The 25,095-nt window shown below is 45.0% G+C and overlaps 1 protein-coding gene across 1 annotated transcript in view; it reads right to left on the bottom strand.

Moving 5' to 3' along the window:
• Window positions 1-25,095, bottom strand: part of hmcn1 (hemicentin 1) — a gene marked incomplete at its 5' end in the record, with an annotated part of 337,372 nt that overhangs the window by 40,190 nt on the left and 272,087 nt on the right. The window contains 11 exons of the mRNA XM_084311219.1: window positions 122-249; window positions 601-745; window positions 1,376-1,517; window positions 1,684-1,820; window positions 2,151-2,232; window positions 2,846-3,042; window positions 4,732-5,010; window positions 5,914-6,011; window positions 20,259-20,442; window positions 22,082-22,206; window positions 24,901-25,060. Coding sequence (XP_084167345.1) covers window positions 122-249; window positions 601-745; window positions 1,376-1,517; window positions 1,684-1,820; window positions 2,151-2,232; window positions 2,846-3,042; window positions 4,732-5,010; window positions 5,914-6,011; window positions 20,259-20,442; window positions 22,082-22,206; window positions 24,901-25,060 — 1,677 coding nt within the window. The remainder of the gene's footprint in view (window positions 1-121; window positions 250-600; window positions 746-1,375; window positions 1,518-1,683; window positions 1,821-2,150; window positions 2,233-2,845; window positions 3,043-4,731; window positions 5,011-5,913; window positions 6,012-20,258; window positions 20,443-22,081; window positions 22,207-24,900; window positions 25,061-25,095) is intronic.

Below are 25,095 nucleotides of genomic sequence, written 5' to 3'. Positions count from 1 at the left end.
TGTGTGTGTGTGTGTGTGTGTGTGTGTGTGTGTGTGTGTGTGTGTGTGTGTGTGTGTGTGTGTGTGTGTGTGTGTGTGTGTGTGTGCATGCACAATAATAAACGGTGTATGTACTGCTCACCGTACACCTGCAGGTCCACTCTCTTGCGCTGTGTCCCAGCCTGGTTGGTGGCCATGCAGAGGTACCGGCCCGTATCAGTCACCTGGGCCGACTGGATGTGCAAAGATCCATCCTCTGCAAACCTATACCTGCACAAGTGTTTATATAGCTCTGTTGATTTCATAGGTTGAGGAAATTATTCTTTAACAGCACCAAGTGCTAAATCAATCACTGTCATCATAAAACTTGAATGAACTTAATAGACATATTACAATAAAAACAATGATTTATTCTTGGTATTTGATCGCAGACATCTTGGTCATAAACAAATGACAACCGTGGCCAATGGGCTGTGGCTCTGCGCCATATTGTAGGGCAACACATCATGAAAACACTATGAATTAACCCGGCATATTAACAGTTAGATTCACAGCATTGATGTTTTTCATTGGATGCCGTTTTTCAGTGGGAAGCAATGACATCATCACTGTGCGACTGACCTGGGGTTGCTTCCTGCCAGTATGGCCCCGTGTTTCCTCCAGGTAACCCGTGGAGGCGGGACCCCACTGACTATACACTCTAAAACCACCGGCCTGTCTATGTGCACCGACACAGTCTGGGACCCATCCTGGATAGTAGGGGCCACTGAGACAGACAGACAGATAAACAGACAGACAGGCAGACAGACAGACAAATGGACATGAGAACTGTGCTATGAGAATCTTTCTTTTTCTGGTATGCGATTGATGCATGTTCTTCTGATGAAATAGGTTTTCCTCCACAAAACTCATATTGAACACTTAAATGTAGCTTCAATGGTTTGTATTTTCTGGACATGTCATGTATATATTATGAGATATATACATGAGGGAGGAAGTGTGTCTCCGTTAAAAAGTCATCTTTATTGTAGTTAAAAATGGTGACATTTCGATGACACCCGACGAGGGCCAGACGACTGACGAGGGTCTGAGACCACAACACCACCTCAATTAGAATAAAGAGGACCTTTAAAGGAGTTGCACTTCATCCCTCATACAATATACATGACATGTCCATACAATACAAACTATTGAAGCTACATTTAAGTGTTATATTATCTATATATTCATAAGTAGTGCCTATACTCCTGGTTGAGTATAGCCTATTTGCCTACCATGTGTGAATTTGACCCAGAATTACAATTCACATACTTCTGTGTTCACATTTTGTCTCCCATGTAGAAAGTGATTATTTTAGTTTAGTTTCTAACAGCTGTAGATATAGTACAGAACCTACCGTTGACAGCTAGGTTGAACTGCCGCGTGGTCTTGCCAGCGACGTTGCTGGCTACGCAGATGTACTGAGCCGCGTCGTTCAGCTCAGCCATGTTGATCTGCAGGTAACGACCGCTGGACAGAATACGCACACGGGCAGAGGCCTACAGGGAGCGCCATGAGAGCGGCGAGAGTCAGATATTAGCTAACAATCAACTGGACATTCAGAAAGCATTCATTACACATCTATGAATGCATTATGCATGTGAAATAACGAGGGTCATGACACATTCGTAACACATCCATGAGGCAGTGGTACAGACATTTTACCTGCAGGGGTTTGCTATCCTTGAGCCAGGTGAGAGTTGGCGGCGGCACGGCGTCGGACTTGCACTCCAGAGTCACCTGTCTGTTCTGCAGCACGGACACGTCCTGTGGCGTACTCTCCCCCGCAATGTTAGGAGGAACTGTTACACCATGACAACATGGAAGACCACTATTGAAATGCATATTACAGTAACGCTTGACCTTTATATCAATATACAACATCTTAAAGGGGCACATAATCGCACACATTCACATTTGTCTGACAGTTATTTGCAAGTTAATGAGTTTGAATATGTTTCAGGATTCACTGTGTCCAAACGATGAAATTTGAAGCCTTAGTTCAGTAGCAACAATTAATACAAATACTGAAAATTCTGCGATCCCATATTTTCTATAGGGACTAACAAAGTGATAACATGACTTCAGTGCTATACTATGTAAAGCATCTGTCTTAAAACTACATTACCCACCATGCACTCGAACCAGGAACTCCTTGTCATCATCTCCGGCAGGACTGTTGGCCAGACAGGTGTACCTCCCTATGTCCTCCACCTAGGAGAGAGAGAGAGAGAGAGAGAGAGAGAGAGAGAGAGAGAGAGAGAGAGAGAGAGAGAGAGAGAGAGAGAGAGAGAGAGAGAGAGAGAGAGAGAGAGAGAGAGAGAGAGAGAGAGAGAGAGAGAGAGAGAGAGAGAGAGAGAGAGAGAGAGAGAGAGAGAGAGAGAGAGAGAATAATACGGGTCAAAGAGATTGCTGAGAGAAAATATGAAAACGTGAAGCAGAAAAAGAAAGCAGTTTTTTATATCAAAACATAAATGTCATTCATTGTATGTTTGCGTGTGCTCATTATATTATTACCCAGGCTTATATTTTCACAATGTTCCTGATTTTCCCTTTTCTGTGAAGCTCTTCATTTTCCAAAAGTTTATCATTAATATATTATTATGTTACATAAACAAAGAAAACAGATTGCATTGTGATAACCCCAAATAAATTAAAATGTGTTCACATGTAAAACACACAATTCAGTATATCTATATATTAGGACTATATCTAGAGGCTTGTATCTTGAGACTATATATTCCTGCATTTTCTAGTGTTATGAGTACTGTAAACTCAAAAGGGCAGAGAGAGGGGTAATTCCAGCAGGACAATCCCTGGGTCTAACCTGTGCAGAGGCCACTCTGAGCACCTCCCCTCCCCGGAGGAGGCGCATGCCGTCTGTCTGGGGCAGCGGCCGGCCGTCCTTCAGCCAGGTCAGGGAGGGGGTGGGGATGCCCGTGGCCTCACAGTGAAGCTCCAGAACATGATTGACCACCACTGACACCTCTGCTGCTACGCCAGAACCATTGATCCGCGGGGGGTCTGACGAACACAAAGGTCAAGTTGCCTTGGTCAGTGAGACGCTGATACTACTAAATGAGAGAAGGGTTTTCAATCCAGCAATAACATACAAGAGAGAGAGTCCTATATCATGGTTATAGGCCCTTTTCACGGTGGCCATTTTGACATGTCATCGCAGGGTAAACAGGTGTAATTAATAACATTGAATTATGGTCCTGTTCTGTTTAGGTTTGTCACAGCCATCCCAGTGAGACAGCATGCACAATACCAGGGCCATTGCCTTGGTCCACCTAAATGAAGTGGCACCATAATTAATGTCACCAGCGTTTACCCTGTGATGATTGATTGATTGATTGAAAACTTTATTAACCCTTTCACTGCCACACGACAGAAGGTTAACCCTTTACTATCACACAACCGACAGCGATGCTCCATCATTAGCATCATTAGCTCCACGGATCTGTATTGTCACAGTGAAAGAGTTAACCGGCTGTCGTGTGGCAGTGAAATGGTTAACAGATTGCAGAATGGGTACAGTACAGTACAGCTCAATACATACAATTGTTAAGGGGATGCAGACCAGAGAAAGACTTTTGTCTTGTTTACATCAGGGTCCCCCATTTTCAATTCATTATAACATATATGACATACACGACATACAGATAGACAGTACTGCTACATCTATACATTTATGACATACCAGATTTGCAAATACAGTACTGTTTGTGATACAAAAAGAGTCCAGAAAAGAGAGTATATACATTTGACGTAGAAACTGTACATTGGAGGAGGTCGGGTAGGTGGGGTGGGGTTGGGGGAGGGGTGGGTCGGTGGGGGACACACACTGTACAACTGTACAATCAAAACTGTACATTTACAGGGGCCAGTTTCGAATTGCAGCCTCCCTTAGGTCAAGCAGTAGTCTGACCAGTTTGTTTTGAGATGTTTGTAATTTTATTTTTAGCGCCTTTGAGGTGCTTTGGTACCATGAGGTGCAAGCATAGTCGTAGTACCCCTGAATGAGTGCTCCTGCCAGAGTCTTCAGGGTATTCTTGTTTACCAGAGAGGAGATCCGGTACAAGAATCGAGTTCGTTGGTTGACTTTTTTTTATTACATTGGATGCCATTTTGTCACAGGAAAGATTTGCCTCTAGGATGGTACCCAGGTAGGTAATTTCATCTTTCCTTGTGACAATATTGTCACCCACTGTAACTGAGAAGCCGTCGGTCTTGCTGAGTTTGTTATTTGAACCGAAGAGAATGGACTCTGTTTTACCCAGGTGTAATGATAGTTTGTTGTCGGCGAGCCATATGCAGATTTTGCCTAGTTCCGAGCTGAGGGTTTTTTCAACCTGTAACTTGTTCTTGTCAGAGGCCAGCAGGGCTGAGTCGTCCGCAAACAGGAACAAGTTGCAGTAACAAGCTGACGACATGTAATTTGCATAAATTAGGAACAGTAGCGGTCATGTAGCGGACATGTCAAAATGGCCACCGTGAAAAGGGCCCATTGGCACCGGTGTGCTACAGTTGTAGGAAGGAGTTAACAATGACCTGTAAAGCAGGTACAGTACAATGAAACAGATGACTGTAATCTAGAGAATAATTTAAATGTATGGTAAACAAGTGGTTCTAGTCAAGTTGTCAGGTACTAGTTCCCATTACCCGCAAAAAAGAAGAAAAGAAACTTGAACTTGAACTTGAAACACTCACCCAGCACTTTGAGATTAAAATGGCGGCTAGCCTGTCCGGCTGTGTTGTTGGCCACGCAGGTGTAGCGCCCCGTGTCGTTGACCCGGGCCTGGGCGATCTGCACGGTGGTCCCCAGGTTTAGGAGGCTGAGGTGGAGGTCGGGGGTCAGGGCCACGCCCTCTCTGAGCCAGAACATGGTGGGAGCAGGGGTCCCATCGGCGATACAGAGCAGAGAGGCCAGGTTTCCTTTCACTACGGTCACATCCTCCGTGCTGCCTGCTCCGTCCAGGCTGGGAGGGACTGAGGAGAGGAGGTCATGTGATAATAATCGACCTATCTCAAACTCTTTCTTTTCTTGCTCCTCTAAATCACATCTGTAGGTTAATCACATAAGTACATCAATGTCATGCTAAACAGCTGGGGCCTGTGGATAAGGAGGTACAACACCACACAAATACTATTTTGTATTTGATGTAGTGGCTTTGCCGTCAATACAGTACATCTCTCAATAATCACCATGCCATAACTTCAATGAAGCACTGGAATTAGTACAGTAGATAAATAATATGTGTGTACATCTCTCCTACAGTATTGATATACCATTGTTTTTCTAACTACTAGGGCTGTCCCCGACTAAGGATTTGGATGGTCGACTAGGATTGGCCAAAATTTGCCGTTGTCGTTTGTCGTTTGGTCGACTTAAAAAAAAGAAGAAAAAAAAATGTATATATATTTTTTTTAATCATTCCATTTGGGCTGTGGGGGTGCTTAATGTCTGAAGGAGTCGACTGAAAGCTTCTTGTCCTCTGCAAAAGCATGCAATTGGTCCACTGATGGATACATCTTGATATTTGTCTAGTATAGTGTGTTCATTAGATGGGAGAAATCCTCTTTCAGTGCCTCTGTGCCTGTTTTCGTAGGCAGCCTCTGGTATGCGTGCCATTAGCGTTAGCCACGATTCTATGCCTCTTTTCTTTTGAAAAAAATGATAAATTTTTTATTTTATTTTTTATATATTCGACTAAGAGGTTGGCCAGTCGACTACGGCCCCTTTCGACCGATTAGTCGACTAATCGATTAATAGGGGTCAGCCCTAGATGCTACTCACGGATAAAGTTGAGGGGAAATCAAGTCAAATCAGGGCTCAAGGGGTTGACTTAACAGCAGATATACTGGTAGGTGATGGAGGTTTTGGAGACTCACCATACACCTGTAGACTGTAGTGTTTGTTGTCCACTCCTGCCCTGTTTGATGCCACACAGGTGTAGGTTCCACCATCGGACACCTGGGTGCGAGCGATCCTGACAGACACAGAATGACACGCATGACCACCCTGTTACATTTCCCTTCACATACATCCCGACACGCATGATGACGGCCTATTACATTTCCCTTCACATACATCCCGACACGCATGATGACGGCCTATTACATTTCCCTTCACATACATCCCGACACGCATGATGACGGCCTATTACATTTCCCTTCACATACATCCTGACACGCATGATGACCCTCAGTGATTGGCCTTCCTCCTGATTCCCTGGAGATCACCATAGTCAAGCGAACCAGGACTAAACTGAACACCATTTTATCTTTTGTAGGCCACCCATTGTTTAGTATTTTCTATGCTCTGCGAAGCTAATTTAGTAACAGATTACTGATGCCTCAATGCTCTACTGAGCGATTGAGAAGGTCCTTTGTACCTGCTGCGGTAAAAAATTATTACGAACACAGATAGCACTGTGTTAACTCTTTCAGTGCCACTCACAAGATTTCTCGTGTTTTTTTATAGGTGGTTGCTAGCCACTCACGAGATTTCTCTGATTTTTTTTTTTTTATTTTTTTTGCGATCTGAAAAATTATTGCATCACCCGAGCCTACCCGAGTATAGCCGAGGGGCGCCGACGATCACTGTGGAAAAAAGCGCCCCCTGTCGTCTCCCAGATGACATAAGTGATTTTGGAATGGACTCAATGAAAATGAATGGGGAAAAAAATCCGGTACTCCACATTTTCCAGTTCACTGATCCAGCCGGGGTTACCACAGTTCATTCTGGAGCCTCAGATCCCCGCGGATCATAGAGATCTACTGTGTCGCGTTGGATCCATACACTTATCGATTTTTTCGAATGGTGATCAGGAATTGGAATATACCAGTTGGATACCATCTGATGTCAGGTAAGGACTCTGTGTTATCAGTGGTAGGATAATCGGAGTAAGTTTGATGAAGTTATAAGCTGTTTTGTGAAATGTCTTCTTTCGGTTTCTGTTGTGAAGGATCAGATTAAACCGAATATATATATTTATTTATGGATATATATTTAATAGTATTTGTATATCGTTTGATATCCCTTGTATATTCCTTGTACATATACACGGAATATCCCTTTATTCTACTACAGCCCATAATAGTTCATTCTCTTATTGGACAAAAGGACCAGGCGCCAGGGACAAGCCCCTGGCGTTCAAGTTCAAAGGTACCGACGAGACATGCCCTTACTAGCCTCAGCTCCGCGCAGGAATACGGCTACCGAAAGCAGAGCGGCACTACTTGTCCACTGTGCATATAAATATGGCGCAAGAAATGTAAAATTCCTCTTAGTCCTTTACCCTCCTACCCAACTAAGTAACAAGACGTGAAGCCTCACCCCACGATACCGCGTGCGGTGTAGTACGGCCTGTTTGGCCTTAGAATAGCAGTGAGACCTTGTGCGAATTAATAGCTGAATTGCCAGAGTTTGGCACCGTATTTCTATTAAGTAATAATAGTCTATTATGTATGGTGCATCGTACGGTTAGAGTTCTAAAGTGAGCAGCACCCCCATCGCTTCCTCGTGTTATCTAGAGTCTTAACCAGGTTGGGCAGACCACACGTGGTGCTTTCATCCGAGGAGTTCTAGGCGAGGACGAGTGGACCTGCACATTGGATTACCTACCCCGACGACTGCTGAGCCCTATACGGCATGGAATATCTATTTGCTTTGGTGCTTTGATTTGTGGAGCGGATAATCGCCAACACCGGTGAGTGTTGGATTTACCCCGAGAGGAGCCAAGGTGAGACGGCGCTCAGACCAGACTGAGGTCGCCTCGCTTCTTCTTCGTTGTGGACCTAAAGCTACAGCTACAGCTATCGTCTACAAGAGAGCCCAGGTGTATTCATCTGTGGATCAAGGTTCCACGGGCACTGTTTTCTGTACCTGAATTCTCCCTGGAAATCGTTGACCAGACGGGATACAGCCGACGGCTCTCCTACCCCCCCTACTGGCTTACAACCGGCGGGACCCCTTCAGTATATTATCCAGCTATAATCATTAAGTGACCATCGTTATAATTCCCTAAGAGCCCGGTTGTATACTTGCTTCCTGCGTAACCAGAGATTGGACATTCAGTGTTGATTTGCCTACGAATACTCATTTGCCTTACAAGTGCATTCAAATCATAAATGTAATAAGTAACTATTATATGTACCCTTTGCTATATATTAAATATTTGACTATTACCTTTGTGTGGACCTGATTTCATATGTGGGAAAGTGTTCATCATACTTAGATATCGTGTACTGTATGGCCAGTAATTAAAGTACATAAAGCGGTAGTGGTTTAATGATACCATACTTATCAATACAGTCAGGGAATTGTACCCCTCAGTTACAATTGGTCCTTCGAGCCGGAGGGTAATTAGTGTAATATTAATATAGTGGTATTAATATTGAAATGGCCTATGATGAACACTCCACGAAACGGTCCTCCTAAAGTAGAACGCCCGCAACGTAGACGACAGCCACCTCAGTACTTAGAGGATTACGCTGTCAGTAAACTACCTAGCCTTCTACAAACAGTAAACGCGGTAAAAGTAGAAAGTAAAATTATGTCCGACCCTATCAACCAGGATACCCCGACCACAGAGGCCCTAGTGGGTTCTAATGTAACTGACCAAGCTCACGGTGGGGACCAGGAGGGAACTGACACGACTTTACCCCCCGCTAAGACCGAAGAAGTAGTCCCCCCAGAGCTCCGGGAGGAAGACAACCCTCCAGAGGTGGAACTCTGCACGGAACAAGATGAGGAGAGCGCCGAGGAGATAGAGCTCCCTGGAGCTCCCTGGAGTCCTGACTCCCCAACGAGTACAGCCAGGAGCGGCTCACCTCTACAAGCGTCTTCCCCCAGCGAGGCGGAGAGGATGCTGTCACAGGCGTTCTTCGCCAGCCTGACAGCCTCTACCGAACGCGATCGACTTCAGGGTGAACGCGATCGACTTCAGGGTGAACGCGATCGACTCCAAGCACAGACGCTTAGCGAGCGCGAACAACTCCAAGCGCAGCAACGGAGCGAAGAAGAGCACATACGTCTGGAGCTGAGACGCCTTCAGACGGAAGAGAATATGGCAAGAGACCGGGCCGACGCCCAGCGCGCCGCTGCCGGTGCCCAAAGAGAAGCAGATCTCACCAAGCGCGAAGCCGAGCGCGACAGACTACAAGCGCAGCTAATGGAGCAGCTGATCACCAGGGCAACACCCCCTCCCTCCACAAGGGGTTCCAGAGCCTCGTCAAGACACACGTCAAGGGCACCCTCCCCTAACCGAGCAGGCGACCTTGAACTCGACCACCAGAGAGAGTCTACACCCCCCTCCGAACTCATTCCCCGACCGGTCCAAGTGAGACCCAGCTACAAGGAAGGAACAGCGGACACCGCGGAGAGGCTAAATAGACGACAACAGGATCTAGGTGACCTGGCAGAAGAAGAAGAGGGAGAAGAGGAGAGTCAAGCCCGACAGCAGCACATTACTCCACAGGACCAGGAGGTCCAGTACAGCCCAGGCTATACCCCCGCGGCTCTGCGCTACAGACCCCCGACTCGACTCACGGGTGAGCATGACGCACGACCAGTCCCGAGGAATAGCACGTGGACCAGCGGGCCATGGTACCCTGCCAGTACCAGCCCACCGAGAGGCGTAAGAAGAGACTCGCCCAGGAGGCCTCTCTTCCAACGCTCACCGATGTGCCAGCCATCCATGGCGTCATACATTGGCACCGACGTTTCCAGACTTCACCCATGAGAATCGAGCACAGTACACGGAGCTCCGGATGTGCTTAGAGACAATGATGGTGGATGTCGCTGATGAACGCCACAAGTATGCAATATTATTGAAGCACCTGAAAGTGCCCCGAGCGCACAACATAGCGCTGGCCTATGCCACCTCTACGACCCCATACACCGCGGCTCTAGCAGCGCTGGACCAGAGATATGGACGTATATGGGATTACGTAATACAGGAGATAAGGCATATTGACCGCCTACCCCCAGCAACAGACAATCGCTCACTAGACGACCTGTCTATAAAAGTACAATCCCTGGTAGGGATGCTGGGGGCGCAACGAGAAAAGGGTATGCACGAACTATACGCAAACTCGAACGTCGAGAGGATTTTAGAGAAGCTGCCGCCCGCCCGACAGGAGCGCTTCAGGCGGCAAAGAGACCACCGTGATCCTAACGGTCCCGAGCCATCCCTCCTGGACTTAGCCGACTTCCTGGCGAGAGAAGTCAGCAGCCTACGGCTGGATACGTTCGTGCGGAGCACGCCAAGCTCCAGAGAGGGACCTAGGAGAGTAAACGATGGCCGAAGATCGGTGACTGTCATGCACCAATCAGAATCAGTACCGAGCAGCAAGAACCACAGTACCCCCTCGATGAAAGAGAAGTGGAAGATGGTGTGCCCGTACTGCGAGAAGGAACACTGGTTGTCACAATGTGACCAGTTCAAGAAGATGGCCGCTGAAGAAACAAGTCACTGGATAAAGTCCAACAGGCGCTGTTACCGATGTGCGCGCAGTCACATGGCAGCCGAGTGCCGCCTAAAGAAGAGGTGTAGTCGGTGTGACGGAGCCCATCTGGATGTCCTACACGACAGTAACAAAAGAAAGCCTGCACCATCCAACAGCACAAAGGCAAGTGTTATGTACATTGACCCCGCTAGCAGCAGCGGCGCCCAGGTGCTCTTAAAGGTGGTTTGTGTAACACTGAGTTACCAAGATAAGGTCATGGACACTTACGCCGTCCTTGACGACGGGTCAGAGAAGATCCTTCTCCTCGCGTCCGCTGCGGCCCAGCTGGGGCTGCGGGGGAGCGAGAACCAGATGACGATTCGGACAATAAGAAGAGATCTAAAGACGATAAAGGGCGAGAATGTCTCCTTCACTATCGCAGCAAGCGGGCAGCCAGAGAGACGGTACAGGATTACTAATGCTTTCACCAGCCAAGAAATAGGACTATCGCAGTACACCTACCCCATCGCCAAGCTGATGGATAAATATGTGCACCTGCGTCAACTTCCTATCCCGCTCATAGACGGCGCCACCCCGACCCTGCTGATAGGCTCCGACCATGCAGACCTCATAGTCCCGATAGACCGGGTCCATACAGGACCCAGAGGTTGTCCTGCAGCAGTCGAGACCCGCCTAGGATGGACATTACAAGGCCCCCTCGCCAAGTCTCTTAACCGAACAGCAGCCACTAGCTGCCTCCACTCCAGAGCGACAGAAGGAGACACCACACTCCTGCAGCATGTCGAGAGGCTATGGACACTAGAGACAATGCCCTTTAAGAACGAAAAGAAAGACATTCGTTCTAAGGAAGATATCTACGCTATAGCCCTCCTCGAGCACGGGACAAAGAGAGTCAACGTCAACGGAGTGATGAGATACGCAACTCCACTCCTGAGGCGAGAGGGAATGCCCACCTTTCACGCCACAAAGGAAGCGACGGAGCGGTATCTATTGAACACAGAGCGGCGCCTAGCCAAAGACCCCGCTCAAGAGACTGTGTACCGCGCTGAGATTAACAAGCGAATCACAGCGGGACACATAAAGAAAATTGACTGGCGACGTCGTGCGCTGCTCCGCGCCTCCCTGATCAAAGACGGCTTTGATCTCCGGCAGCGGGCCAGCAGCAACCCCCCAGTATTGCGCAGCCTCAACCCCGAGGACAAGGCAGCGAGCAGCGACACCTGGATGGCGACCATCCCAGGAGAAGCCCAAGAAATGACACTAGGACTAGTCTGGCGCTTCAAAACAGACTCGCTCCATTATAGACACAAACCCCTGATCAAGGAGCAGGGAAGGTCGACGGCAATACCGACCACCAGACGGAGTGTATACAGAACACTCGCCAGACAATATGACCCGTTGGGATGTATTCTACCTTACACCACCAGGGCAAAGATGATTGTAAGAGCGCTATGGGACAAAGACCAGGGCTGGGACGATCCCATACCCGAACACCTTGCATCCACATGGAGAGAGTGGGAGACGGAACTCCGCTCACTCCCAGGTGTTAATATACGCCGCAGCTACTTCCCACCCACAGTGAGGCCAGAGACATGCAAGATCGACCTGCACGTATTCAGCGACGCCTCCGAAGTAGCCTACGGTTCGGTGGCTTACTTGCGTGCCCGAGAGGAGGGAGGAGAAATACATACTGCTTTCATCCTGGCTCGCTCAAGAATAGCCCCACGCAAGCAACAATCTATCCCGCGTCTAGAGCTCTGCGCAGCCCTAGCAGGAGCGCAGCTCGCCACGTTAATCCAACGTGAACTCACCATCCCGGTGCAAAGAACAATCTTGTGGTCAGACTCCACGACCGTACTCACATGGATCCGGTCTGATTCGTGCAGATACAAGGTCTTCGTGGGAGTCAGAGTCACCGAGATTCAAGAGTTAACAGAAGTAACCAGCTGGCGGTATGTGGACACCAAACACAACCCAGCTGACGTCATCACCCGGGGAATGTCCCTGGATGACCTCACCCGTCACAACCTCTACAGTGACGGGCCAGAGTTCCTCAAGCTCCCCGAAGAAGAGTGGCCTACACCCACCCCACGGGAGGCGAGCAAAGAGGAGGCAGAGAACAAGAAACCTATGTTCTGTGGGTTGACACACACACTCGTCCCCACAGACCCGGTTCTAGACGATTGCCTCACCCTAGAGAGTGCGCAGCTAAAGACATTTCTGTGGCACCACCCAGAGGTTCAGCCCACAACTGACATTTCAGCAGCTGACTACGAAGAAGCAGAACTCCTTCTACTACAACGAGCCCAGAGAGACTCGTTCCCCGATGAGCTAGCCTGTCTACAGGGAGCAAAGCCCGTCCCATCAGACAGCAGACTGCTTCACCTAGCCCCCGAGAGCGACGCCCATAATCTCATCAGAGTGGGTGGTCGTCTGCGGAGAGCCCCAGACCTACCGGATGACGTTAAGTACCCGATAGTCTTGAACAGCCGACACAAGGTCACAGAGCTGATCATAAAGAAATACGACGAGGATGTGCACCACGCAGGGGCAGAGAGAGTCTTCGCGGAGATCAGACGTCGTTATTGGATACTGCAAGGGAGAGAAGCAGTGCGGCGCTTCCAGCGAACCTGTCTAGACTGCCGTAAGTGGCGCGCGCAGCCCAGTATACCCCGGATGGCTGACCTACCTCCCTGTCGCCTCCGACTCGGCGACAAGCCCTTTCACTCCACCGGTATGGACTGTTTTGGCCCGCTGTATATAAAGAGAGGAAGAGGAACCGAGAAGCGGTGGGGTATTGTATTCAAATGCATGACCACCAGAGCGATACATATCGAACTCCTCCCAACCATGAGCACAGACTCATTCCTTATGGCCTTCCGAAGATTCACATCACGGAAAGGAAAACCGTCTACATTGTTGTCTGATCACGGGACAAACTTCAAAGGCGGAGAAAGAGAGCTGAGAGAGAGCTTCCAAGCTATGGGCCCAGAACTTAAGACCCACCTCGCTCCATCCCAGATTGACTTCCAGTTTAATCCCCCGAACGCACCTCACTTCGGTGGAACCTGGGAACGAGAAGTACGTTCCATAAAGACAGCCCTGTATGCCGTGCTTGGGGCCCAGACTGTGGCGGAAGAAGTCCTAATGACAGTCCTCACGGAGATCGAGGGAGTATTGAACTCAAAGCCCCTCGGTTACGTCTCAAGTGATGTAGCAGATGTCGACCCAGTCACCCCCAACACCCTCTTGATGGGGCGGCTGGACCCCGCGCTACCACAGACAATGTACAGGCCTGAAGAAGCGAACGGCCGAAGAATGTGGAGGTACAGTCAAGTACTGGCTGACAAGTTTTGGAACAGCTTCCTACTCCACTACCTACCGTCTCTACAGACCCGCCAGAAGTGGGTAAAAGAGAGAGACAATTTGACAGAAGGAACAGTCGTCATGATCATCGACCAGTCACTACCCCGAGCTATGTGGCCGGCTGGCCACGTAAGCAAAGTGATCACCGGTACCGATGGAAAGGTCCGAGCAGCTGAAGTGCTCGTCCAAGGACGGACCTACACCCGACCCGTGGCGAGGCTAATAGAACTGCCAAGGCTCCCCGATACTATTGATGACGACCATGACCCTATGACTTTGTGAGTTGACTGACCCTTACAGCGGACATTGAGTAGTGGACAGTGCGGTTAATCTGTCTCTGCTTTGCTAATTAGGTGGGACTAATTAGGGGGCGGCTGTTGTGAAGGATCAGATTAAACGAATATATATATTTATTTATGGATATATATTTAATAGTATTTGTATATCGTTTGATATCCCTTGTATATTCCTTGTACATATACACGGAATATCCCTTTATTCTACTACAGCCCATAATAGTTCATTCTCTTATTGGACAAAAGGACCAGGCGCCAGGGACAAGCCCCTGGCGTTCAAGTTCAAAGGTACCGACGAGACATGCCCTTACTAGCCTCAGCTCCGCGAAGGAATACGGCTACCGAAAGCAGAGCGGCACTACTTGTCCACTGTGCATATAAATATGGCGCAAGAAATGTAGAATTCCTCTTAGTCCTTTACCCTCCTACCCAACTAAGTAACAAGACGTGAAGCCTCACCCCACGATACCGCGTGCGGTGTAGTACGGCCTGTTTGGCCTTAGAATAGCAGTGAGACCTCGTGCGAATTAATAGCTGAATTGCCAGAGTTTGGCACCGTATTTCTATTAAGTAATAATAGTCTATTATGTATGGTGCATCGTACGGTTAGAGTTCTAAAGTGAGCAGCACCCCCATCGCTTCCTCGTGTTATCTAGAGTCTTAACCAGGTTGGGCAGACCACACGTGGTGCTTTCATCCGAGGAGTTCTAGGCGAGGACGAGTGGACCTGCACATTGGATTACCTACCCCGACGACTGCTGAGCCCTATACGGCATGGAATATCTATTTGCTTTGGTGCTTTGATTTGTGGAGCGGATAATCGCCAACACCGGTGAGTGTTGGATTTACCCCGAGAGGAGCCAAGGTGAGACGGCGCTCAGACCAGACTGAGGTCGCCTCGCTTCTTCTTCGTTGTGGACCTAAAGCTACAGCTACAGCTATCGTCTACAAGAGAGCCCAGGTGTATTCATCTGTGGATCAAGGTTCCACGGGCACTGTTTTCTGTACCTGAATTCTCCCTGGAAATCGTTGACCAGACGGGATACAGCCGACGGCTCTCCTACCCCCCCTACTGGCTTACAACCGGCGGGACCCCTTCAGTATATTATCCAGCTATAATCATTAAGTGACCATCGTTATAATTCCCTAAGAGCCCGGTTGTATACTTGCTTCCTGCGTAACCAGAGATTGGACATTCAGTGTTGATTTGCCTACGAATACTCATTTGCCTTACAAGTGCATTCAAATCATAAATGTAATAAGTAACTATTATATGTACCCTTTGCTATATATTAAATATTTGACTATTACCTTTGTGTGGACCTGATTTCATATGTGGGAAAGTGTTCATCATACTTAGATATCGTGTACTGTATGGCCAGTAATTAAAGTACATAAAGCGGTAGTGGTTTAATGATACCATACTTATCAATACAGTCAGGGAATTGTACCCCTCAGTTACAGTTTCACTGTAAAAGTCCGAGAGGAAATCAACGGGGCGATTATCAGTGCGCGGCCGTAATGTGCGTGCGTGCACGTATAATATTGATCATCTAGCGTTTATTTGAAAACGATTCATAAAAAGGCCGACGAATATCAACGTTGTGGAATATTCCACTAAAAGACGATTTTCATAGAATGCTCCAGAATGAGCTGTTTTTTATATCAAAACGGGGGCTTTTCTAACTGCTCTGAAATGGAAACGACGCGATAAAAAAACAATCTGTCTTCACAGCACTGACTGGAAAATAGTCTTTGATAATGCGATGGGCAGATTAGACACATAGCCATAATTTAAAACATAGATTAGGCGATATTAACGTTAACATTGGCGCCGATGGTGGCATTCAAGCGGTAAAACGGAAAACCAGGCGTGGCACTGAAAGAGTTAAGAGGCTCTCCTATTGTGTTGTGTATCCTGTAGTGTATTGTATCATGTAACTGTGTCTTTCATGTTTGTATATGTGTATTCGCTCTGGTGGCAAACCATGTTTCCCCTCGGGAATTATGAAATAAACCATACTAGGGCTGTCCCCGACTAAGGATTTGGATGGTCGACTAGGATTGGCCAAAATTTGCCGTTAGTCGACTATTGGTCGACTTAAAATCATTCCATTTGGGCTGTGGGGGGTGCTTAATGTCTGAAGGAGTCGACTGAAGGCTTCTTGTCCTCTGCAAAAGCATGCAATTGGTCCACTGATGGATACATCTTGATATTTGTCTAGTATAGTGTGTTCATTAGATGGGTGAAATCCTCTTTCAGTGCCTCTGTGCCTGTTTTCGTAGGCAGTTAGCCTCTGGTATGCGTGCCATTAGCGTTAGCCACGCTTCTATGCCTCTTTTCTTTTGAAAAAAATTATAAAAAAATATATATATATATATATATTAATATTTTTTATTTTTTATTTTTTTTATTATATTCGACTAAGAGGTTGGCCAGTCGACTACGGCCACTTTCGACCGATTAGTCGACTAATCGATGAATAGGGGTCAGCCCTAAACCATACCATACCTATTACATTTCCCTTTACATAAATCCTGACACGCATGATGACCCTGTTGTTACAGTACATTTACCTTCACATACATCCTGAAATAAACATTAAAATGTTCAAATAAACACTGGAAAGCTACTGCTAACAGGTCAGCATAAACAGTAAGTGAAGGCAATGGAGAGCTAATATAACAACAAACCTCGTCCAGTATTTTTTTACAGGTTCAAATGTCTTTGTACACAGTTTGTATATTCAAAAGATTTAGAAAAAGAGGAATTTAAAAGGAAAAAGCCATCTTAACACATGACCCCTAGGCATTTTCAATAAATGTATCCTCGTCACTCGGTCGAGCTCCAGCTCTGTCACTCAATGACTTTTCCTAAAAGTACCCGTTTTATCTGGCACGGTTTCTGAAATTTCAAAATGACTCCAGGAAAATTTAATTAGAACGTTATTCCACATGGGCCGTTGGAACAGACGAAAGTCACAGCACATTGCGAGCGTCTAGCGCAGGGGTGGCCAACCCGTGGCTCGTGAGTCGCATGTGGCTCTTTGCCCGTCAATGTGTGGCTCTTCCATCCAAAGAATAATTATTATAATATTTTTTATATACTTTTTCTTTTTTCTTTTATGTCACTCAAACCTACATTTAATTGTGGTAAACCTCATATTTTTATATTCAGAGATAATTATATAGTTTACACTGTTTATTCTTCTCATATTTCTCATATAAGCTGTCGGGTCATCTGACCCGTTCCTGGCGGGAATTAGTGGCATATTCTCCATGGCTGTGCTAGTGTTAAAGGAACATTACAACATTATGGGAGATGCACTTACTGTCTTCTCCACGAGTCAGACAAGAAGATAGATACTAATTTCCTCTTGTTCAGTAGAAAGCTATTCGGCTGCAAGCTAGCCTAGCTTAGCACAAATTAATGGACGCGGATACGGACCAGCTAACCTAGCTAAACACCTTAAGGAGTTTTAAGCTTCCATTAATTCATGCTAAGCTAGGCTAGCTTGCAGCCGGATAGCTTTCTACTGAACACACAGAGAGGGAATTGGTATCCATCTTCTTGTCTGACTCTGGAGAAGAAGGTAAGTACAACACCCATAATGTTGGCGTGTTCCCTTAAAACAGAGTTAGTATACTATATAGCCAATCGAAAGGACTAGACTTTATGATGAATTGAAAATGTTATGATGAATTGAAAATGGGGGACCCTGATGTAAACAAGACGAAAGTCTTTCTCTGGTCTGCATCCCCTTAACAATTGTGTGTATTGAGCTGTACTGTATTGTACCCATTCTGCAATCTGTTAATAAAAATTTCAATCAATCAATCAATCAAACTGGCTAAATGCCCAAGTGGACAGTATAATACTGACTATCTCGGTCGTTAAAGAATCCAGGACGCCTAATGCAAAGAGTAGGGGGTTCCCCAATGTTTCTGGCCAAATACCTAATCATCCCTTCCCCTTAATTGGCTGATATCAATCCCTGTCTCCTGAGCCGTTCAGCCATTGTGTAGTGTGATGTGTGCCGGGTGCCAGTGTATGGCAGCCATTGAGCCTGTGTAGCCCAAGGTTGGGTGCTACCAGTGGTGGTGAAGGAGGCAATTTCCACCCTACATTGTGGGGAGCGCTTTGAGTGTCTAGAAAAGCGCTATATAAATGTAATTAATTATTATTATTATAATAGGCATACCTAACCACTAACCCCTTGATTCAAGATTCAAGATTCAAGAGTTTATTCATCACATACATACCAGGGCATACAGTGAAATTCTGTTGGCCATGCCCGCTACGATTGTGCAAAAATACAGTAGTAATAATAGTAAATAGTAATAAAATAAGTAGAATAGACATGATAAAATAGACATGTTAATAAATCAAATAAATAAAAAATAAGGTCGCTGTCGGTTGTGTGATAGTAAAGGGTTTTTAGGAGTGATCATAAATGAAAAAATTTGTTGGAAGCCTCACATAAGCCATGTAAGAGCAAACATTTCAAATAGTGTGGGTATTATGTAGAGGTCAAGGTATTGGCTGAACCAACAATCTTCTTTTATCTTATATAATGCTTTGGTCCTTCCATATCTGAATTATTGTGTTGAGGTGTGGGGAAATACCTATGAAACCAACCTACTTCCTTTGGTTATGCTCCAAAAAAAGAGCAATCAGGATTGTAACCAATGAGAGCTATAAAGCACATACAAATTCTTTGTTTTTAAAAGTTTCAGTCCTGAAATTAAAGGACCTGGTGGATTACAAAACCGCCCAGTTCATGTACAGAGTCATACATCACAGCCTTCCTGACAAGATACAGAAATTGTTCGGTGAGAGAGCTGGACTTCAAAGATATAACCTTAGAGGGAAACTCAAACTGGAACAGCAATCTTCAAGAACAACCAGGAAGGCTATGTGTATTTCTCTGTGTGGAGTTACCTTGTGGAATGATCTGGAGGAGGAGATCAAATCCAGTCAATCTATAAGTATATTAAAGAGGAAGTTCAAAAAGATGGTGTTCACAAATTATACCAGGGAGGAAGTCCAACTTATTGTATGAGAATGTTTTGAAGGGTGACATGAGAGTATAGTCTAGTGTGTGTGTGTGTGTGTGTGTGTGTGTGTGTGTGTGTGTGTGTGTGTGTGTGTGTGTGTGTGTGTGTGTGTGTGTGTGTGTGCATGTGTGATTGTGTTGTGTGTAGTTGAAGTATTTGCAAATTGTATTGTATCATATGTATTGGACATCGTGTCATATTGTACTTGCTGAAGTATATATAATATTGCAATTAGTTATTGATGGGGGATGGAAACAGATAAGCTTTGCTTCTTCCATCTCCTTTTCAAACAGTGTATAGTTTCTGGCTGTTGTTTTATTTTAAAAAAAATTTGGGGGGGGGGTTCAGCTTTTCCCATTTCATTTATTTTTCAAATGTTGTTTTGCCGGACAATGGTAAATGTAGCCAAACTAACACTGTGGTTTGAAATAAAACGATTGAATCTTAACCTTCTGTGTATTGTTGCAGTGAAAGGGTTAACCGTTTTGTAGTGCGGCAGTGAAAGGGTTAAAGTGTCCTTTTCTTGTGTGTTTATTTTGTATTTGTATTTATTGGTTTAAAATAGAGAGACAGTGCATATTAAGGAACATTTGACTGTAAATATGCCAGTTTAGCCAAGTTGGCTCATTTTCAACTGTAGTCTCTGGGGCAGGTGACATGAGCACTACAATAATTAAAACATAGTACAATAATTAAAACACAGTAGGAATCAGTATAGGTTACAATACACTAAAATACATACAAATAAATACATTAAAATACATTACAATACATCACAACCCCTCAGTTAAAATGGTTGCACACTTGACCATCTCTCAACCATGATTTTAAGTTTAGTTTTAAATGAAATGTAACTTTGATACTCCCTGAGCCGTGTTGGCAGACTGTTCCAGGTGTGGGCTATGGTGCGTTTGTGTGTGAGCGAGTGCAGAATATTGTGTTGTGTGTGTGTATGTGTGTGTTCATGTGTGCTTGTGTGTGGAGAGATCAGTTTTCAGTGTTCTGATGGCCTGAGGGAAGAAGCTGAGCCTTGACCTACAGTACCTGAGAACCTGTCCAGCAGAGAGCAGCCGTATCTGTGAGGAGACCGGCAGAGGGAGGCCGTTCCTCAGCCAGTTGAGCTGAGGAGGAGGGGAGCCTATCGCCACACATTCCATGTTGACAGAGTTATCCAGAACGGTGGTCAAAACCTCAGGTTTCTCACTGTTCCCCCCGATCACAGGAGGAACTAGGGGTAGGGAGAAGTTAGAGGAGAGAGAAAGAGAAAGAGAGAAATAGAAAATTACATATGATAATACATTTTACCAGGGATTACGTTTATTTGGGATTGGGATTACATTTAGACATTTTACATTTTAGTTGTTGGTTAAATCTTAATTGAGTACCACAGACGAATGAATGAATGAATGAATGAATGAATGAATGAATGAATGAATGAATGAATGAATGAATGAATGAATGAATGAATGAATGAATGAATGAATGAATGAATGAATGAAGAACCATTTAATGTTTTCTAACTTTATTATCTAAAGATGGTACATTTGATTATCGTGTTCATTCATAGGTAAAGACAGTAGAGGCTGAGGATTCTCTGGTGATATATCACGTTCACACTCCAATTATTGATTTTACAACTGCAAATACACAGGCTGTCCGAATTCAAAATGGACTTATATGGTTCTTTAGTGCAAGGGTTTAATTGTTCTTCATTGCCAGACTCTTGTCACATTGTGGAGAAAGGTTTCTACATGTGTCCTTCGGTTTCTCTAAAAGATAATGTTAGCTTTGTTAGTATCATTGACACCATGGGGTACATCCACTGTATTTGGAGGCTTGGAGCTAGCTGCCTGTGCCCCATGGTTTCAATAAGGGATGCTAACAATGCTAACATTGGCAGCCATCAGGCTCCACAACAGTGGGCAGGGACTGCTGCCAGACATCCAACTACAACTACTAGGAACTAGGGCTGTCAGTTTATCGCGTTAATTAGATTAATTAATTACACAGCAAATTATTGCGTTATGAAAAGTAACTCAAAATTAATAATATATATATATATATATATATATATATATATATATATATATATATATATATATTTTTTTTTTTTTATCTAATTTATTCCATAAGAACGTAGAATAAACATTTATAGACTTTTAAAAAAATTGCCCATTTGCATGTTCTTGGTATCTGATTCTAGGGACATCTATGGATCTCAGGGAATGTATTCCCAGTGTCAGAAATACTGTGTATGTTACTACGCTTGAGTAAATTGTAATGAACCAAATGAGAATATCAATTACACTTTTTTTCTTTTTTGACTGTGAATAACACCATGCTAAAATTGACCAGACCTGAAAAATCTAAGCAAATGAATAAATGGAAGATGATTAAACAGAAGGTTTTGTAGATACAGTACTGAATTCTGCCATCCGGACACATGCAATTTTAAATATGATTATAGAATATAGAATATCAGGCCTAAAATGGTTATGCGATTAAAATGCGATTAATTAGATTAATTAATTACAAATCCTGTAACTAATTACGGTAGATTAAAAAAAAAAATCGCCTAAAAGGACAATAATACTACCGTATGCATACTGCACCTTATGTGAATACTGTATACTTCAGTTAGTTAGTTAGTTAATTATATTGATTTGTTATATTGTTTACACTGCTTGTTTTTACTACCTGTACCTCCCCTCCACCTCCCCCATGCTGCTATGATGCCTGAATTTCCCCAAGCGGATCAATAAAGGAATATCTTATCTTATTATATTTAGGAATCTGCTGAATAACAACACCCAACTAAGTCACCAGGGTAGGAGATTAACAGTAAGTACGCTCTGTGTTAAACCCACCATACACATTGAGGTTGAATATCCTGTCCTCCTCTCCTGCGGTGTTGGTGGCCACACAGGTGTACTTCCCACTGTCTGAGGTGTGAGCTGCTGTCACAGTCAGGGTGCTTCCATCTGGACTGATCCTACAGGAAAAGCAGGTACACATCATGAACAGGTGCGACATTATGTACATACAGTACCGATACCAGGGGTCTCATTTAATGAAAGATTCGTACATACAATGGTCCTCGTTCTCGAACGGACATACGTGAAAGTTACCAAGGAATTCCTTCCTAACTCGATTTAGGTACTTATTCAGCATTCTCGAACGGCTTTGTATTGTAAATTCGTTGTAGGATTTATGTAGGATTTACAAACTCGAAAAGGCAGTCGTAAATCGGACAGGCCGGTGTACGCCCGTGTTTTCAACAGCTGTCTGTGGGAGAAGTCCTTGGGGATTGCCATCCTACAGACATCCGCGGAATTAAATAATTATAATGATAATAAATATGACAATATTTGTAACATTAACAATCACGTTTTACATATATAGTCATGACTCAACGAACCATGTCCGATAATAAATAAATAAGAACTGAACCCAATGGCGTGGATGTAGCTATAGTGGCCTAGAGACTATTTGTTAGAGGTTTGCTAACAGCCAGGAGAGGACTGCGTGGTGATGGAAGTGCTTGCGGCCACCCTGACCCAAAAAAACCACACAATTTCTCAGTAGTATTTATTTTATACCCAGTTTAATCACCTGTTCATTGCATGTTATTGCACTTTACTGTTACATTTGCATTCTGGTTGGATGTTGTATTGTACTTGTGCTGTATAATGACAATACATTTGAATCTAATCTCATTTTGAGATCAGTCACAAATCACTTCCGCACTACCTGTTGAATGGGTCAGCATGGTGCAGATGCAATGCTCTGCAATGCCCTGTTTTGCACATGCCTCCGCCTCCTTTGCCTTATAAGGAGCTGGCGGGGTATGTCTGTATGCAAATGTAGGTGTATGAGAACGTGCTTTGCAGTTTAAGAATGAGTGATGTTTTTCGTTCATGGGAACCTAGCTGTGAAGATTTTGGCCACTTACGGAGACTGTTTCACGCGTTCAGGAATTTTTGTAAATTTGTTAGTACGAAATATTTACCAAGATATTTACAAAGGTACTTACGTACATGTTCGAGAATGAAGACCAATGTTTGTACTTGCGAACAGATCCAAGCCAAAGTTGTGATTTAGTAATCTTGATGTCAAAATATGAGGTGTACTCAGGGCCGGACTGGGGAAATAATTCATACCGGGAGATATAGCGCGAAATATAGCCCCAATCAGGCCACTTTTTAAGCGGGGGGTCTGGGGGTCCCCCACCAGGAAATCTTTTGTTACAAAGACTTAATTTCCTGCATTCTGGTGAATTTTAGTGCATGTGAATCACAAACTAATGAGCCAACAATTGCTTAGTACAATGTACTGTTATGGACCTCAAATAAAACTGTTGTGGCACTAGCAATGCTACTCTCTCCACCTTCAAAAAGAAAAAAGCAAGAGCACAACATATTTTTCTATTTACTATTATAATACAGTTAACCACTCTCTCCTGTAAGGGCCTTTCTTTTTCTTTGTTTTATCCCTCTCTCCTCCACCCTTTCTCTTTCTTCCACTGTCCATCTTGACATCAACGTTAATTGACTTTCGCTCTACTGTATCTCTCCCGAGTCCCTCACTACCTGGCTCACTGCCTGGCTGTTATTCTGCATCTGAGTGCCGTCTGCCATTCCATTCGCCGCCTCCACTGTCAATCAGTTGTATCGCCTGGTCCCGCCTCCACCAATCACAAGCGGCAGCACGGCTCCATTGTGTGTGTGTGATCCGCGTGAGGGAGAGTCAGATAGTCAGATAGTCCAACTCTGTCGCAGACAGTGAAATCCTGGTTGTTCCCCACCCACCTAGGTTATCTAACTATCGCGCCGCGTCGCCGCCACAACTAGAAACAATGGCCTGACAAAAAAAAATAATAATAATAATAATAAAAAAAAAAAAGTAATTTTCTTTTTTTTTATATATATTTTTTTTATCTGTGCAGGCCAGGCCACCGGGAAAACTCCTGGTGCTCCCGATGGCCAGTCCGGGCCTGGGTGTACTACATGAATGTTCTCCAATCTTCTGTGATACAGTAAAAGCTAATTCACTCATTTATATCATTACCTATCGTTATATTCTATCATAACCAACAACTATTTGACATCTTATAAAACAACTAGAACCACACATTTAGCTGCAACTGCAAAGCATGCTGGGATGGAGGGAGTGGCCAACTGTCTGTAGTATTGCTATGTCTCTGTGCTGACCCTATGATCAACTGTCTCTGTGCGACCCCCTGCAGTAGTTTCGGTGGCAGCATTTGTAGCCATTGTTGTTGCCCTCTGGTGGTAAAAGGGTGTACTACACCGATGACTACATGAAAGTGTCAATGAAGTATGCTGGAGAACAATTCTCCAAAAATACTTCCTGTTGCCTGATGTGAAACATATTCCCACACGCTCATCCTTGTGCCTCTGTAACTTTCTGCACCAAAGCACAGGCTGATCGGCCCTAGTTTGTGAGAAATTGTAGGATTCACCCACACACACTCACCCACAGACGCTACCGAATGCATAATGTGCCGAATGTGCAGTATTTTATACTACCGTATGGCAGATGAATATCCCCTATTATCTGCAAGTAGTGTGTGTGTGATACCTGCCTTATCAATTGCTGCCAGGGGATCAGTCTTTTTTTAGTTAATTAAATTGAAATTATTTGAACGTCATTATCTCAGTCGTACCTGAGGCCCTTGTTAACGGTCCTGCTGAGGGTCTTCCCGTCCTTCAGCCACTGGATGGAAGGGGGCGGGGTTCCCCGGGCACGGCACACCAGCTGGATGCTGTCGTTCAGCAGAACCCCAACCTCACTGGGCAGCTCCGAGCCGGAGATACTGGGAGGGACTGGGAGAGAAAGAGGACAAATCATATCACTCAGC

Source organism: Notolepis coatsorum, assembly GCF_963971535.1.
Source record: "Notolepis coatsorum genome assembly, chromosome: 3".
Classification (NCBI taxonomy): domain Eukaryota; kingdom Metazoa; phylum Chordata; class Actinopteri; order Aulopiformes; family Paralepididae; genus Notolepis; species Notolepis coatsorum.
This window is presented reverse-complemented; position numbering and strand designations above follow the sequence as displayed.